At 39.7% G+C, this 12,779-nt stretch overlaps 1 protein-coding gene across 11 annotated transcripts in view; it reads right to left on the minus strand.

The window, feature by feature from the left end:
* Positions 1 to 12,779, minus strand: part of PDE1C (phosphodiesterase 1C) — a 523,080-nt gene that overhangs the window by 292,862 nt on the left and 217,439 nt on the right. For 4 of the 11 annotated variants that reach the window (XM_059171508.1, XM_059171509.1, XM_059171506.1 and 1 more), the window contains one exon: positions 9,272 to 9,298. The exons of the other annotated variants lie outside the window; for them this stretch is intronic. In XM_059171508.1, coding sequence (XP_059027491.1) covers positions 9,272 to 9,298 — 27 coding nt within the window. The remainder of the gene's footprint in view (positions 1 to 9,271; positions 9,299 to 12,779) is intronic. 11 annotated transcript variants of the gene reach the window in all.

Here is a 12,779-nt window from a genome sequence, read left to right on the forward strand (position 1 = left end):
TTCTGTCCTGGTTTAAAGAACACACATTTTCCCTCAAAACTGAAAAGTGAAATATAAAGATGAACTATCTTTCCTGTGGAAATACTGTCCATGACACCACACCAGACTGGGCCATTTCAAACTTTTTTCCAAATTAAGGGCCATGTTTCAATGGTTATTGACTTTGTGTGGCTTGCTCTGCTGCCCTACCTACCCCAACCTTCTTTCTATTCTGTAATATGCGCCCTAAAAGACACTCAACAATCACTGTTAATGCTGATCCCATTTATCAGTAAATAAGACACAGTTTCTGCCTAAAAAGCAGGGCCTATATTCCTCCTACTTCCTGCTTCCTTAGAGAAGCGTGCAGTCAATGGGCAAACTCTTTGCACAGTGGCCATGGAATTGTGATTTCTCTGTGAGGGAGCTCCCAAGCTCTCAAGCGACTGAGCACTATTCATGTGCCATATTGTGCTATGTGCCAAGGATTTCCAAAGGTTTCATATATCCCATTTCATTCTGAACTCCCAAGAATTCTAGGAAGCAAGTGTTATTATTTCCAACTATTACTGGTAAGGAAGAAACAGGTTCAGGTAAGTAGGGGCACCTACCCAAACATGACAAAAGTTTCATGCCAAGACTTGGATTTCATGGATAAACGAAGACTACAGATAGGCTTCTTCCCAAAAATCTTCTCAGCTTAATCTACTCTCTCCAGCTTGCTTAAAATGTTTTCTTCAGGTCCCCTCTGCCGGACATCCCAAAGTTATGGAATAAACAACCCGGAACTGAGCATGAGTCCACTCATGGAGAGACAAAGGGAAAAATTCAGTCAGTGACCTCATGAACTTTGAAAAGGCATTATCTTATTAAATCAGAGGATAGAAAAAGTTTTCTTTTCTCTGATTTTCTTTTTGTTGTTTACTTTTTATGCATAAAAGGTTACATACTCATGTATGACTGATTATATTGCTTCAAAGTACTTTAAGTTGTACGAAAATAAATGATTTTGAAAAAAGAAGCTGGTGGTAGAGGTGAATTTCCCTGCCTTCAATCACACTATTTAAATATAGCTTGTTGGGTCATTTTTTGTTTTTTGTATTTAAGATTTCATTAAATTTTCCTGAAAGCTTCTTAAAAATTTCATTAAACTTTTGTGAGAGCTTCAACTTCCCTGAGAGCTGAACGCAAATATGAAAACTTTCAAATGTAGAATGTCCTAATGATAAAAAGAACAATAGGCGAAGTGGGGAAATGAACTCCAAAAGTACATTTCTTTCTGACCCTTTGATTTTCTTCATCTTCAAGCTGATTTCTTTGGGAGGTTAGGGGTGGCAGTGAGAGAGTTCTAGAGCTGTTAAAAACTGTGAAACTATTTGAATAGATCTCAAAGTTCTGCCTTTAAACCCTAGCCCAATCACTTCTCTGCTTTGTGACCTCAGTCAGGTTACCTATTTTCCCTGAGTTCCTCATCCATAAAACAGGATAACTGTTAAGATTAAATAAGATAATGCATGTGAAGAACCTGGTACAGAGTAGATACACAATAAATTTAACCAATAGAGTACCCTTTAGACATATCTATGTTTTTGGAAAAGATCGTGTTTTGGCCATTGATCTTTTAATTCTTTCTCATAATTAGTTCACATTCTTTATGTGAAATCAGAAATATCTAAACCAAGGGTGATCTGGTTGGTGGCCAGAAAACCATCACTGTGGGGCCTGTCTATATTACCTGCTCAGTGACCTCCATGCTCACCTGCAATGCTACTCCTCTCCCATGATTCATTTTAAGTCCTAGAGTTCTTGCCATCATGGCAAATGTTGTTTCGTGGTCTAGGCTTTCTTCTTGAAGGACCTCAGTATTTAGAATCACAGAAGTCATTTTTGAGCCAAAAAAAACCAGAAAAATCCTCATATTCAACTTCAATCTCTTCACAGATGAGGATACTGAGACCACAGAGGAGTAAAGTAATTTGGCAAAATCAAAATCTGATTCTTAATTTTTCATCTATACCAGTGGTTCTCAGTCAGAGGTGATTTTGCCTTCCAGGAGACTTTTTTGGTCATCAAAAGTAGGGGATGAGGGATTGTTACTGGCCTTTAGTGAGCAGAGGCCAGAGATATTAGTAAACATTCCCTGATGCACAGGCTATCCTCACAATAGAAGTAACGATAAAGTCAAGCTTAAGTAGCTCTGATCTACACTATTGGATCCAGTGCCTCCAGAGACTCCAAAATCTGCCTCTTAGGCTGCTGCTGTTGGGTGTTGGACTTGGCCCCAATGTGGAAGCCTTCACCAATGACTGAATCAATCAAGTCAATTCTGCTTCTTTAGAAATGAAGGCCACCGGGATTAGGAGGGATAACAGACTTGCCTACCCAGGCAATTTAAAAGTCCGGGTTTAACTTCTGAGGCAATATGTCCAGCATGAATGCTACTGAAGTCTTAAAGTCATACTTAAATCTTATTAGACAACCTAAGAAAATGATTCTCAAAACCATTTTGGCAAAATACCACAGAACATCCAAATGATGCACACCACAGTTATCAAATATTTAGAATAATGCACTGTAAACAAATACATTTGTCATGGCACTAAATATCTCTAGAATTAATGGTTTAAATGGAGGAAAGATAGAGATTAAAGCATTGGTAATAGAGCAAAAACAGTTTCCACCCAAATGTGAATTTCCACACTGACAGAAATCATATAGAAGAGAAAAGCAGAGTCGATGATCCAAGCAATTAAACACTTCCTGGTTCTTGACCATGCATGCCATCTAGCTTGCTGACCTCAGAGGACTCCACTCTAGCCAGTGTGAGAACTAAATGAGAGTCTGGATGTGGGAATATATGGTGATCTGCAAAGCCACTTGTAAGTATGAGTCATTCATCAATCTTAGGTTATTTACCCACAATTCCACTTGGTAATTCTGACTTTGGTTCTGACCCAAGGTAAAAATATACAGAGGATATCAATCTGATTCACTCATAAAGCCAACCCACACTTAACAAATACCAATCATGCCCAATGCACCATGCTTTGGGGGAGCATATTCCCTTCTCAAAAAAAATCACACTAGTGCCAAGAAGAATGACCCGCACCCAGCTATTTCTTGCATACAAAATTAGACCAGCAATAACTAGAAGAGCAAGATCTCTTTTAGGTGGAAAGATCGAAGAAGCTCCATGGAAAGAAATGACTTTCGAATTGGATCTCCAAGAAAACACAGGCTTTCAACAGGTAAAAATGAGAACATTTAAAATAGCAGAAAGTTATGAATGAAGGAAGGATGACAGAAAACGCAAGGCAAAGATGGCAGTCAGTAAGGAGTTCAGCTTGCCTGGAACTTAGAAGGAACAGAAGGGAGTAACAGAGACAACGCAGGAAAGTGAGGTAGATGCAGTTGTAGAAACCCTTAAAATCCTAAACAAGAAGACAGCTTTTATTAGTCAAAAGAAAGCTAATGGAGGTGTGCTGTTGCTGTTGAAACAGCACATCAGAGACACTGTGCAAAGATTAATCAGACATGGGTATGCGTAATGAAATGAAGAAATCAGAGTAAAGAGAGTGGTTAGGAAAAGTCATTCAATACTCTTTAAGAGATGAGTAATGAGACGGGAGCAAGATCATGAGAATGAAAATAGTGAGAAGGAAAAGCCCATAACAACCTGTCAGAGACCTGTTTAACATGGGGGAAGGAGAAGAACCAAAAGTTAAAGTTGGAGAAACACCACAACAGAAGCTCATATGAAGTGACTCAAAAGTATTAATCCTGGGCAAGTGGGAGAATGGTAGTAATTATCAGACACGAAGATGGAAGAGAAATGAAGACTGAATTGTACCTAGATGATCCTCTTGGCTCAGAAAATAGCAGCTCAACGAAAGTCATTACTGCTACTAGTATCTAGCTACACTACTCAGACTCAGTGTCTGAGCTACTTACTGTACCTCAGCACCCTCTCTCCCTACACCTAGTTCCTAACTCCTGCTACACCTACACCACCTCTCTGGCTCGAGATCCCTGCACCTGCTCCCCAGGCTCCTGATGTTATAGTAGGAGAGTGACCCTGACCTCTGACCAAACTATCTATATAGACCTTCCATCACCCCCCCCCCTTCTCCCCGGGTTGTGTTTCACCTGAAATTTCAATACCTGTAGGCCATTTTCCATGTTAACTGCATTCGGTGTTCTTCTTTGTGGTTAAATCTCAGTGTCCATCTGCAATCTGTGCTCTAACCAAATGACTTTGCTGCTCTGTCTGGTGTAGCTTCACTGGAAAGTCAATTCAACTCAGCTGGCAATCTTGGAATGTAAATTGGACATATTCTCACAGCTGATGCACATGTCCTTACTACTCTGAGAATTTCATAGTTCATCACAAATACAGGAAAATATTTTTCAAAGGACTTTGCCACTTAGAAGTTTCCCTTGTCTGATTTTACTACTAATACTCAGGCTCTAAATATCAACACTACTAAGTAAGTAGTAGTATGCAAAATTGGTCACTCATAAGTATGCTAAACTATGTGCCTTGCTTTATCCTATGTCCCCTTCAACTGACTGTCATTTTTCACTGGATAAGAGACACCACTGATTTTATGTCTGTGATGCTGAAAGAGCTTCAGAATTCACCAATGAGTCTTACTATGTCCCAGAATGAGAAAGGGGCACAGCTCAGCAGAAAATACACTTGCTCATACAAGGATACAATAGCTTTGAAGGCAGCCTTCCCAGAGGGTAAGATCCACTTCCCACCCACCTCTGTCACCCCACCGCACCCCCACCACACACACAACAATCTATTCTTAACAGCAAAGGTGGTGGTTCTGCTGATGACTCATTAAGCATGCTGATTCGTGACAGCACAGGCAGACCTGACTAAGGGAATCATTCGCTGGATTTAATCAATTATTGGCCTTATCAAATGTGATTACTAAGTCACATAAAAATTCAAGTGAAAGCAGGCATTAGACACTTGGAGGAAAAAATAACTCCTTATTTTGCCTGGCAACAGATAGAGGCCACTCTGTTATCTGCATGTGCGATATCCACTTAACCAATTATCTCCACATGTTTTTATCCTGGGCTGTATTCCTCCTAATGTCCAGAATGTTTTTGAGACATTTGCCCCTTTGAGAGAAAGCCTAAAGAACCAGCAAAACATACAGCTTTAAGATAAATGAAAACATGGAGAAAACAGAGAGAAACAATTCTCAGCTATCCTATTAGACTTTAATAGGCCCATACTTCCAAGCACCATGAATAAGAAGCAACAGTATAGCCCTCTTTGTGGTCTAGTGAGAGAAGAGTATAAAATAATGTAAATACCTTCCCAAATGACCCAGTTGTTCCCAATGACTTTCAATACTCAGACCTATTATAGCGTGTACCACATTCTATTTTGCTTTTCACATATGTCTTAACTACAAAACCATGTACCTCTCTCGTCACAATTCACAGGCAATTTCTTGTACAGATGACCCTTGAAGAACACAAGTTTGAGTTGCACATGTCCGCTTACACACAGATCTTTTTATTTTAGTTAAATACAGTACTATAAATGTGTTTTTCTTTCCTTATAACTTTCTCAATAACATTTTCTTTTCTCTCAGTTTAAGTTAAGAATACAGCATATACTATATATAACATATAAAGTAGGTGTTGATTGACTATATTATTGGTAAGGTTTGCAGTCAACAGTATAAGCTATTAGTAGTTAAGTTTTGGGGGAGTCAAAACTTATATACATGTGACTATCAATCTAATTAGATTATCAGAGAGTTATCTCATCACAGAAATGTCTAGATTTATAAAATGAGTAAATGAGATATAATCAGAACCAGAACTTCTTAGTCTATCTAAACTTAACTAAGATTTCACAATCTACCAAGCAACCAACAAACCCACCCACCAACCTAGAATTTACACCTGATAAATCAAAAACCTTTATTCTAATGAAGTTTTCACTACCTGATATGGCTTAAAACTCCTACTCCTCACCATTCTGACCTAAGTTTTTCCATAGTTCAGACATGAAAACTGCACATGAGTCTGCAGAGGTCCTTGAGGTTTGTAGATAAGTCATTATTTGTACCTCTGCCTCTGATTATGCTGACCAACCACAGCATTTCCAGGCACACTAAAATAGAGGTGTGAGTGTGCGTATGTGTGTGGGTGTGCTGCAAACACTTCTAACATAGATTCAGCTTACAACACCATCTCTGATAGCAAATCCTTTCTTTAGTGGCAGCCCAGAAGTATTAGATTATTTCTAGGTATTTGTGATTATTTTGTACATGATCTGGCATTCTTTCTCAAAGATACAAACTTCTCAGAGCCAGACCTGATAACTTGAAGTTGCTGCTATTTAAAAACAACCTGATGAGAATTTTAGGGGGAAGTAGCTCTCCTGGGTAATCCTCTCTAGCTGTCAAATTACCATGTCACCACTTCAACAAATCTCTTGGAATGACTGGCCCTCATGGACAAGACTCAATCACAAGGCAAAAGGATGGCTCCCCTTAATTGCGTTGATGTAAAGCCTAATCCAGTAAGGGCTTCTGTGCAGGGAGAATCTTATCTTCTACTTACTGGTGCCCTTGCTAACCCAGTAAAGGGTTTTTATAACATCATTCTTTTGGTTGAAATTCTGGCCTTGGAAGAAATTAGTACATTTCCTTTAATATTAACAGTGATATTCAGAAGAATCACTATCATAACATATTCTTGGGCTACTGAAATCTGCCTAGTACTTGATAAAATATTTAAAGCACGATACCTACCTCAATTGAGCTGTATAGTAGGATGACGATGACTTTGAAAGCCAGAGGATTTGTTTTTTCTTTAACACAGCTTTGAAAGGTGAATAAATACATAAGCGAAATGAAATGAAGCCCAGCACAAGAAGTTTAAACAAAGGTAGATTATTTTTGTATCCTGGACTCTTTCTCCTAATGTCCAAAGCAAACCTATGAGATCTAAAGCTTTTTAATATAACTTTTAGTTTCCCTACGTGAAGCCACCGGCTTTATCTAATTATTAACTGAAGTCAAATAACGACACTTAGCATTCAAGTAGCCTATTGAGTTTATACTAGCATGTTTGCCCCAACATGAAAAAAGAATCACAGCTCCCCTCAGTCCAAATGAATCACCAAGTAGACAAGAGTATATTCAAACAGACCAGCATCTGACAGAGATATCAAGACATCTTTAAAAGTGTCTACCATTTATCAAACGAGGTATCCACTTCATCCAAATTTACAGATCCCCAGAAAAGTTCTCAAGCAAGATCATTCTGATAAAGGCTACAGGTTTGGTAAATGAAGATGGTCTCAACTTCTTTAACCACCCCTCCATCAAGAGCTGTAATCTATGTCCCCTTCTCTTGAGTCTGAGTGGGTTCTGTAATACCTTCACCAATAAAATACAGCAGAAGTGACACTTTCTATGCCCAAGTTGTAATGAAGAGACCAGCATCTTCCACTTCCTGTCTGTTGGAACACATAGGGCCTAGGAAGGCAGCAAAAAGTGCAACCCCCCTGAGACCACAATGCACTGAGAAGCCCAAGCTCCAGGCTGGAGGATGAAAGCCACGTGCAAAGAAAGAAAGAAACAAAGAGCACCAAGTCTCTGCACACATGCGTGAAGAAGCAATCTTGGAAGTGGACCCTCTGTCTCCAGTAGCTGCAGCCCACTCCAGCTGCACCAGGTTCAAACCACTCAGCCAAGTCCTTCCTAAATTCCCGACCCATATCACTGTAAGCAGAATAAAACGGCTGTTTCAAGCCAGAAGTTTAGAGATGGTTTGTAATCAATGAGAGATTAGCAGACATGTATCAGTTTCATAGGAAATATGTATGTGATTTAAAATAGAAGAGCCCAAACCAACGCTCTACTAATTTGCACTTTGCATGACTTCAGTGAAGCTGGGACAAGACAGTCTATTTTTTTATTATATTGACATAATAAAAAATGCGACAGCATTCATGTAAGATATGCAAAAATGTGCTTTCAAAAATAATCGACATAGTAATTTGAAACTTGACAGGTTTGAGCGGCTCTCTTGTTAAACTCCTCTAACCTGTCTATTTATCTCTTTTCAAATAAAATTGAAGCAACTTTGAAATATTTCATACCCCAGGTTAACTACATGTAAAAATGATAAATTACCTTTTACTACTGATGACTATTATGCCCTCTAATCTGAGTGATTAATTTACATCCTGTTCAGTGGTTCACATGCAATTACTACCCTGAACCCAATGAACCTGAACAAGACAGAATTCTTTAGCCATCTGTGTAAGCTCACTATATTTAGAAAAGCATAGCAACTGCTAGGAAACCCTAAGGTTGTATTCATCTTCTCTCAACGATGCGTGCACCTCTACACTGCATATCAAACGGTAACAACACTACTATGGATTACTGACTTTATTTGGAAATCACAGAACAGGACTCTCTGCCTTGAGATGATGCTCAAGAGAAAAGGTAAGATTAAAATGGTCATCCGACTGAAACTACCATTGCTGAAACCGACTGGCAGATTTTAATTTCATTGGTGGGATTTTTTTTTTATCTGAATATAATCTGTTTAATGTCATAATACCAAAATCAAATACAATCAATGAAAAGCAGACACTAGCCTTTTAGTCTGAACTCTGGGCTTCTAACGCTTGGCAAACAAAAGATCTGAGCAACTCTATTTCTTTGGAATGTGCCTTTCCAACTCTTCTCAATAACATGAAGTAATGGAGGATGATAAAAGATGATATTCTACTTTAAATTACCTTTTCTATGGTTTTTTTTTAAAAAAAAAAAAAGAGAGACCATTAGTGCCCTTAAAGGAATTTGTACCTATGCTTTGAGCTCAACAGCATTTTATCAGAGAATGAAGCAAATAGGAATTGCAGGCAAAGGAGAATTCAAATGCTTAAAGATACTTTGGTGCTCCCATCCATAAAGCTTCCACACCTCCCAGCCCAGGCCCTCTCTGGTCAAGATTTCAGTAAAACCACTTCTTATATGCAGATCTATAGTTAACAGGCCTTTTCATCCACCAGATCCACTCTCACAGGAAGATAGACACTCAGGGTGCCACACTAAATGTTACAACCAGGGTTTACTACAGCAGCAGAAGTGATCCAAAGATGAAGCAGGCACCTCGCTGAGGAGCCAAGAGACTGTCCGTTACACTGAGCGTCCACCATGAGCCAGGCTTCTGAAGAGTTGTGCCACAAATGACTCAACCAACAAGCTCTCCTTTCTCAGAAAGACACTCTTACCTCTGGGATGTTTTCTTGTATTTCCTCCTGTAGGAAAAGAAGCATAAACACACATCAGAGAAGAATTTGTGGCAGGCAGTGAATTAGAAAAGATAACTTCAACAGGGACAGGCACGAAGGGGAAAACTCTGCGGGAGGTTCTTTCTGTGAGGCTTATGGGTTTCAAAGCCCAGCTAAATGTTTTGGATTATTGTGTGATACTGTGGTCAGATGCCTATGACCAGCCTTAACACTTAAAAATAGCATTCCAAGGGAAAAAAAAAAATAGCATCCCAAGAGCTCAGTGGCTCTGCCTTCCTATATTCATTCTTCCCCTTTGAGAGCACTACAGAATCTGGGTTGAGGTCAGGTTTTAAAGGTTTCAAATCTCAGCCCTCCATTTATTAGGTTCATGGGTTTAGTGAGAAGTAACTGGGCAGGATCCTATACAACCTTTCTTTTGTCTGGCACATATAAAATGGACAATAACCATTAGCTATTTGTATTGTCACTATTATTACTATTACCTCCACCATATAGCACTGAAGTCCCTTTAAGGATGTGCCTTTTACAATGAAAATGAGTAATCATGTAGCTAAGCCTTAAGATCAGACACAAGCTCTTCAGAGAAGAAAGAAGGGAGAAAAGGGACAATGAGAAAGTCGAGAAGAAGGAGTGGTGAGAGCAGCAGTAGGAACTTGTTAATGGCTCTGCAGCTGTGGGTTAGTTCCTAGAAGAAACTTCCCTAGGAGCAGAAGTGGCTGGAATTCTAGTCTACTTCTGCTATTCAGCCTTGGACAAATCTCCTGGGCATAGGGCTTCTTAATCTATCAAATATAGATAACTTCGGCCCTGGCTATTTCACCCAGGTCGTAGTGGCATTCAAGGGGAAGTGGCCACCAAGTTTATTATCCCAATATCTCAATGGTTTTCAGATTTGTGTCATTTTTTGCAGGCTTGGAAGTGTCTCAAAGGAGTTTGAACAGGCTCTTTACTGGAGGCGATTCAAGGAAAGAAAGTGCTGGGAGAAGAAAATGCATCCTCTGGCAGCATCTCCAGAAAGTGCAGTGCATCCCAGTTGTCCTTAGTTCCGCACCTGCATTCCCATTACAGTCACTGCACCCAGGAAGTCAATCCACTAGTTTGCTCATAGAGCTGTATGTCACACGCTTTTTAAAAAGGACACAGATTTTCAAATTCAGAATCACTATGATCTGTTACACCTCTATTCAAATGAACATATGCACAATGGTGCTGAGTGTTAAGTGAAAGAAACAGCATGCAACATAAAACATACAGGGTGATCTTGCCTAATGCATCAAATATGCATCTGAAAGGAAACATCAAAATGATAACCATGACCCCAGAGCAGTAGATTAATGGATCACTGCTTTTATATTTACTATTTTTACTATTATTTTATACATGTATGCAGTCACATATATATATATATATATATATATATATATATATATATATATATATGACTGTGCAAATATATGAAGATATTTATGTTTGGATTATACCATCTATAAAGAGAGGAAGGTCAACTAACAGAGTGGGTTAAAGCTTGGGCTTTAGAATAAACTCCCTGCTTTCAAGTCTTGCCTCTGGCACTGAGCTCTACAGTATGAGACCAGTTATTTAACCCCTCTAAACCTCAGTTTCTTCATCTATAAAGTGGGAATAATCAAAGAACGACTATTAAGACATTATGGTAAGAAATAAATGAGATAACCCTCATGAATGTCAGCTCCACAAAGGCAGATTCTTGTGTGGTTCCCCACAGTAACCGAGTGCATAAGAGAGTGTCTTGTGCCCCCTCTAAAGACTGTGCCTCGACCCTGTCAGCAGGAACAAATCACTCGTTAGGCAGTAGCCAAGCCTTTATCTACAGGCATAGACCACAGTGTGTTATGGGTGCTGCCTGTGCCCTTAGCCCTTGTTAAGACTACTGTCTACTAAACTGGGCTAAGGAGTCTCTTAAGGCAAGATCAAAAAATAACCCATTGAGAGTGTGCAAAGACCAAAGACAAGGGGGCAGTTAGGCCAGATGGATGCCTCGGCTTCGAACCAGAAGCCCAACTAATTCTATCAGCAGAGGGTACCTTCAAAGGTCAGAAGAAGACAACCTTTGTTGTTGGCTTCCACAGAACTCTCCCAGCATTTGCCAAGAACCATACAAAGTCACTGCTGGGAGCACTGAGATAATCAAAGATGGATAAAAATAAGAAGAACTTCCATTTTCAGCACCTACAAGTAACAAGCACTTCATAGATCACTAATCCTCATAATAGCACTGTTGAAATTCACTCTCTGAAAGAATCGTTATTCTAAAAATGGAAGTTAAAATATGTACCTAAAAAGTGTTATGTTATGATAACAACCAAAACAAGGGGGGCGGCTCGGAAAGCTTTGTGGAAGAGGTAGTCCTGGTTGATGGCTGGGATTTCAGAAGGAGAAATATGTTAAGTATGAGGCAAACAGGAAAGGAGGGTATGTCTAGTGGCCTCAAACCAGCCCAGCCCAGACAGATATAGGAGATAGCAGGCCATAAGGCTAAAAAGTGCTGAGCACAAAGGTAGGAAAAGTAATACAATGTATACTTTTTTAAAAAAAGATGATACCTGGGAGAAGGGGTTATCTCTTGCATTGCCTTATCTCATCTCCTATTATGTGGAAAGACAATAGGGCTTTGGGATGTAACAGACTTGGTTCAAAACCCAACTACCCACCCCTGCCCCAAGTCGTGAGACCTCAGGCATGCTCTCTGCTAAATTAAGCTTTAGTACCCACATCTGTAAAATAGAAAGAATGATCTCAGAGGACACAGTGTTTTGAATTTGCCAAGTACATGCCTGCCATGTAGGCATTCTGAAAATTTTAGATCCCTTTACCCCTTATTTTGAGCTTCTTCAGGCCAGGGGTCCTGTTACATGGATCTGTGTATCTACTCTAAGGGCTTACATAACACATGGCACATGGGTGGCATGCAACGTGTCTCCTGGCAAAATAAATAAATCATTTATAGCTGCCCCTCACACTTATCAAATACTGGCTGTGCATTTGGTAAACCCAAAGAAAGACCAAATATTTGATTTTCAGTACTATCCACCTTCTTGGTACTTACTCCCCCACCTTCCTAAATCCATCTTTGGCTTCATCATCCTGAAGAGCTCTCTTCCCATCTTGTCCCATTTGGACACTTCAGAACCAAGACAAACCCAATCCAAATAGCGTCATCTTCTACTGGAGTTGAATGGCAGCACTTAAAGTACAAGAGAAAATATACTTCTTTGGAAAGTATACTCAATATCCAACTCACAGATCATTTGGACTGGGCAAGATCAGCAAGGACTGAACGAGCCCTACTTATCCTTCAGCTCTCAGCCAAGACATCACTTCCTCCTGAAAACCTTCTACAGTCTCCCAGACCGGACAGTGCCCCTATATGCCCCATATCGGCCAGAGCTCACCCACATCTCTGCATTTGTCAGTCCAGGTAGTTACGATCTGTCACACTGATGGC

This window comes from Mustela lutreola, chromosome 4 (genome assembly GCF_030435805.1).
Source record: "Mustela lutreola isolate mMusLut2 chromosome 4, mMusLut2.pri, whole genome shotgun sequence".
NCBI classification, from domain to species: Eukaryota; Metazoa; Chordata; class Mammalia; order Carnivora; family Mustelidae; genus Mustela; species Mustela lutreola.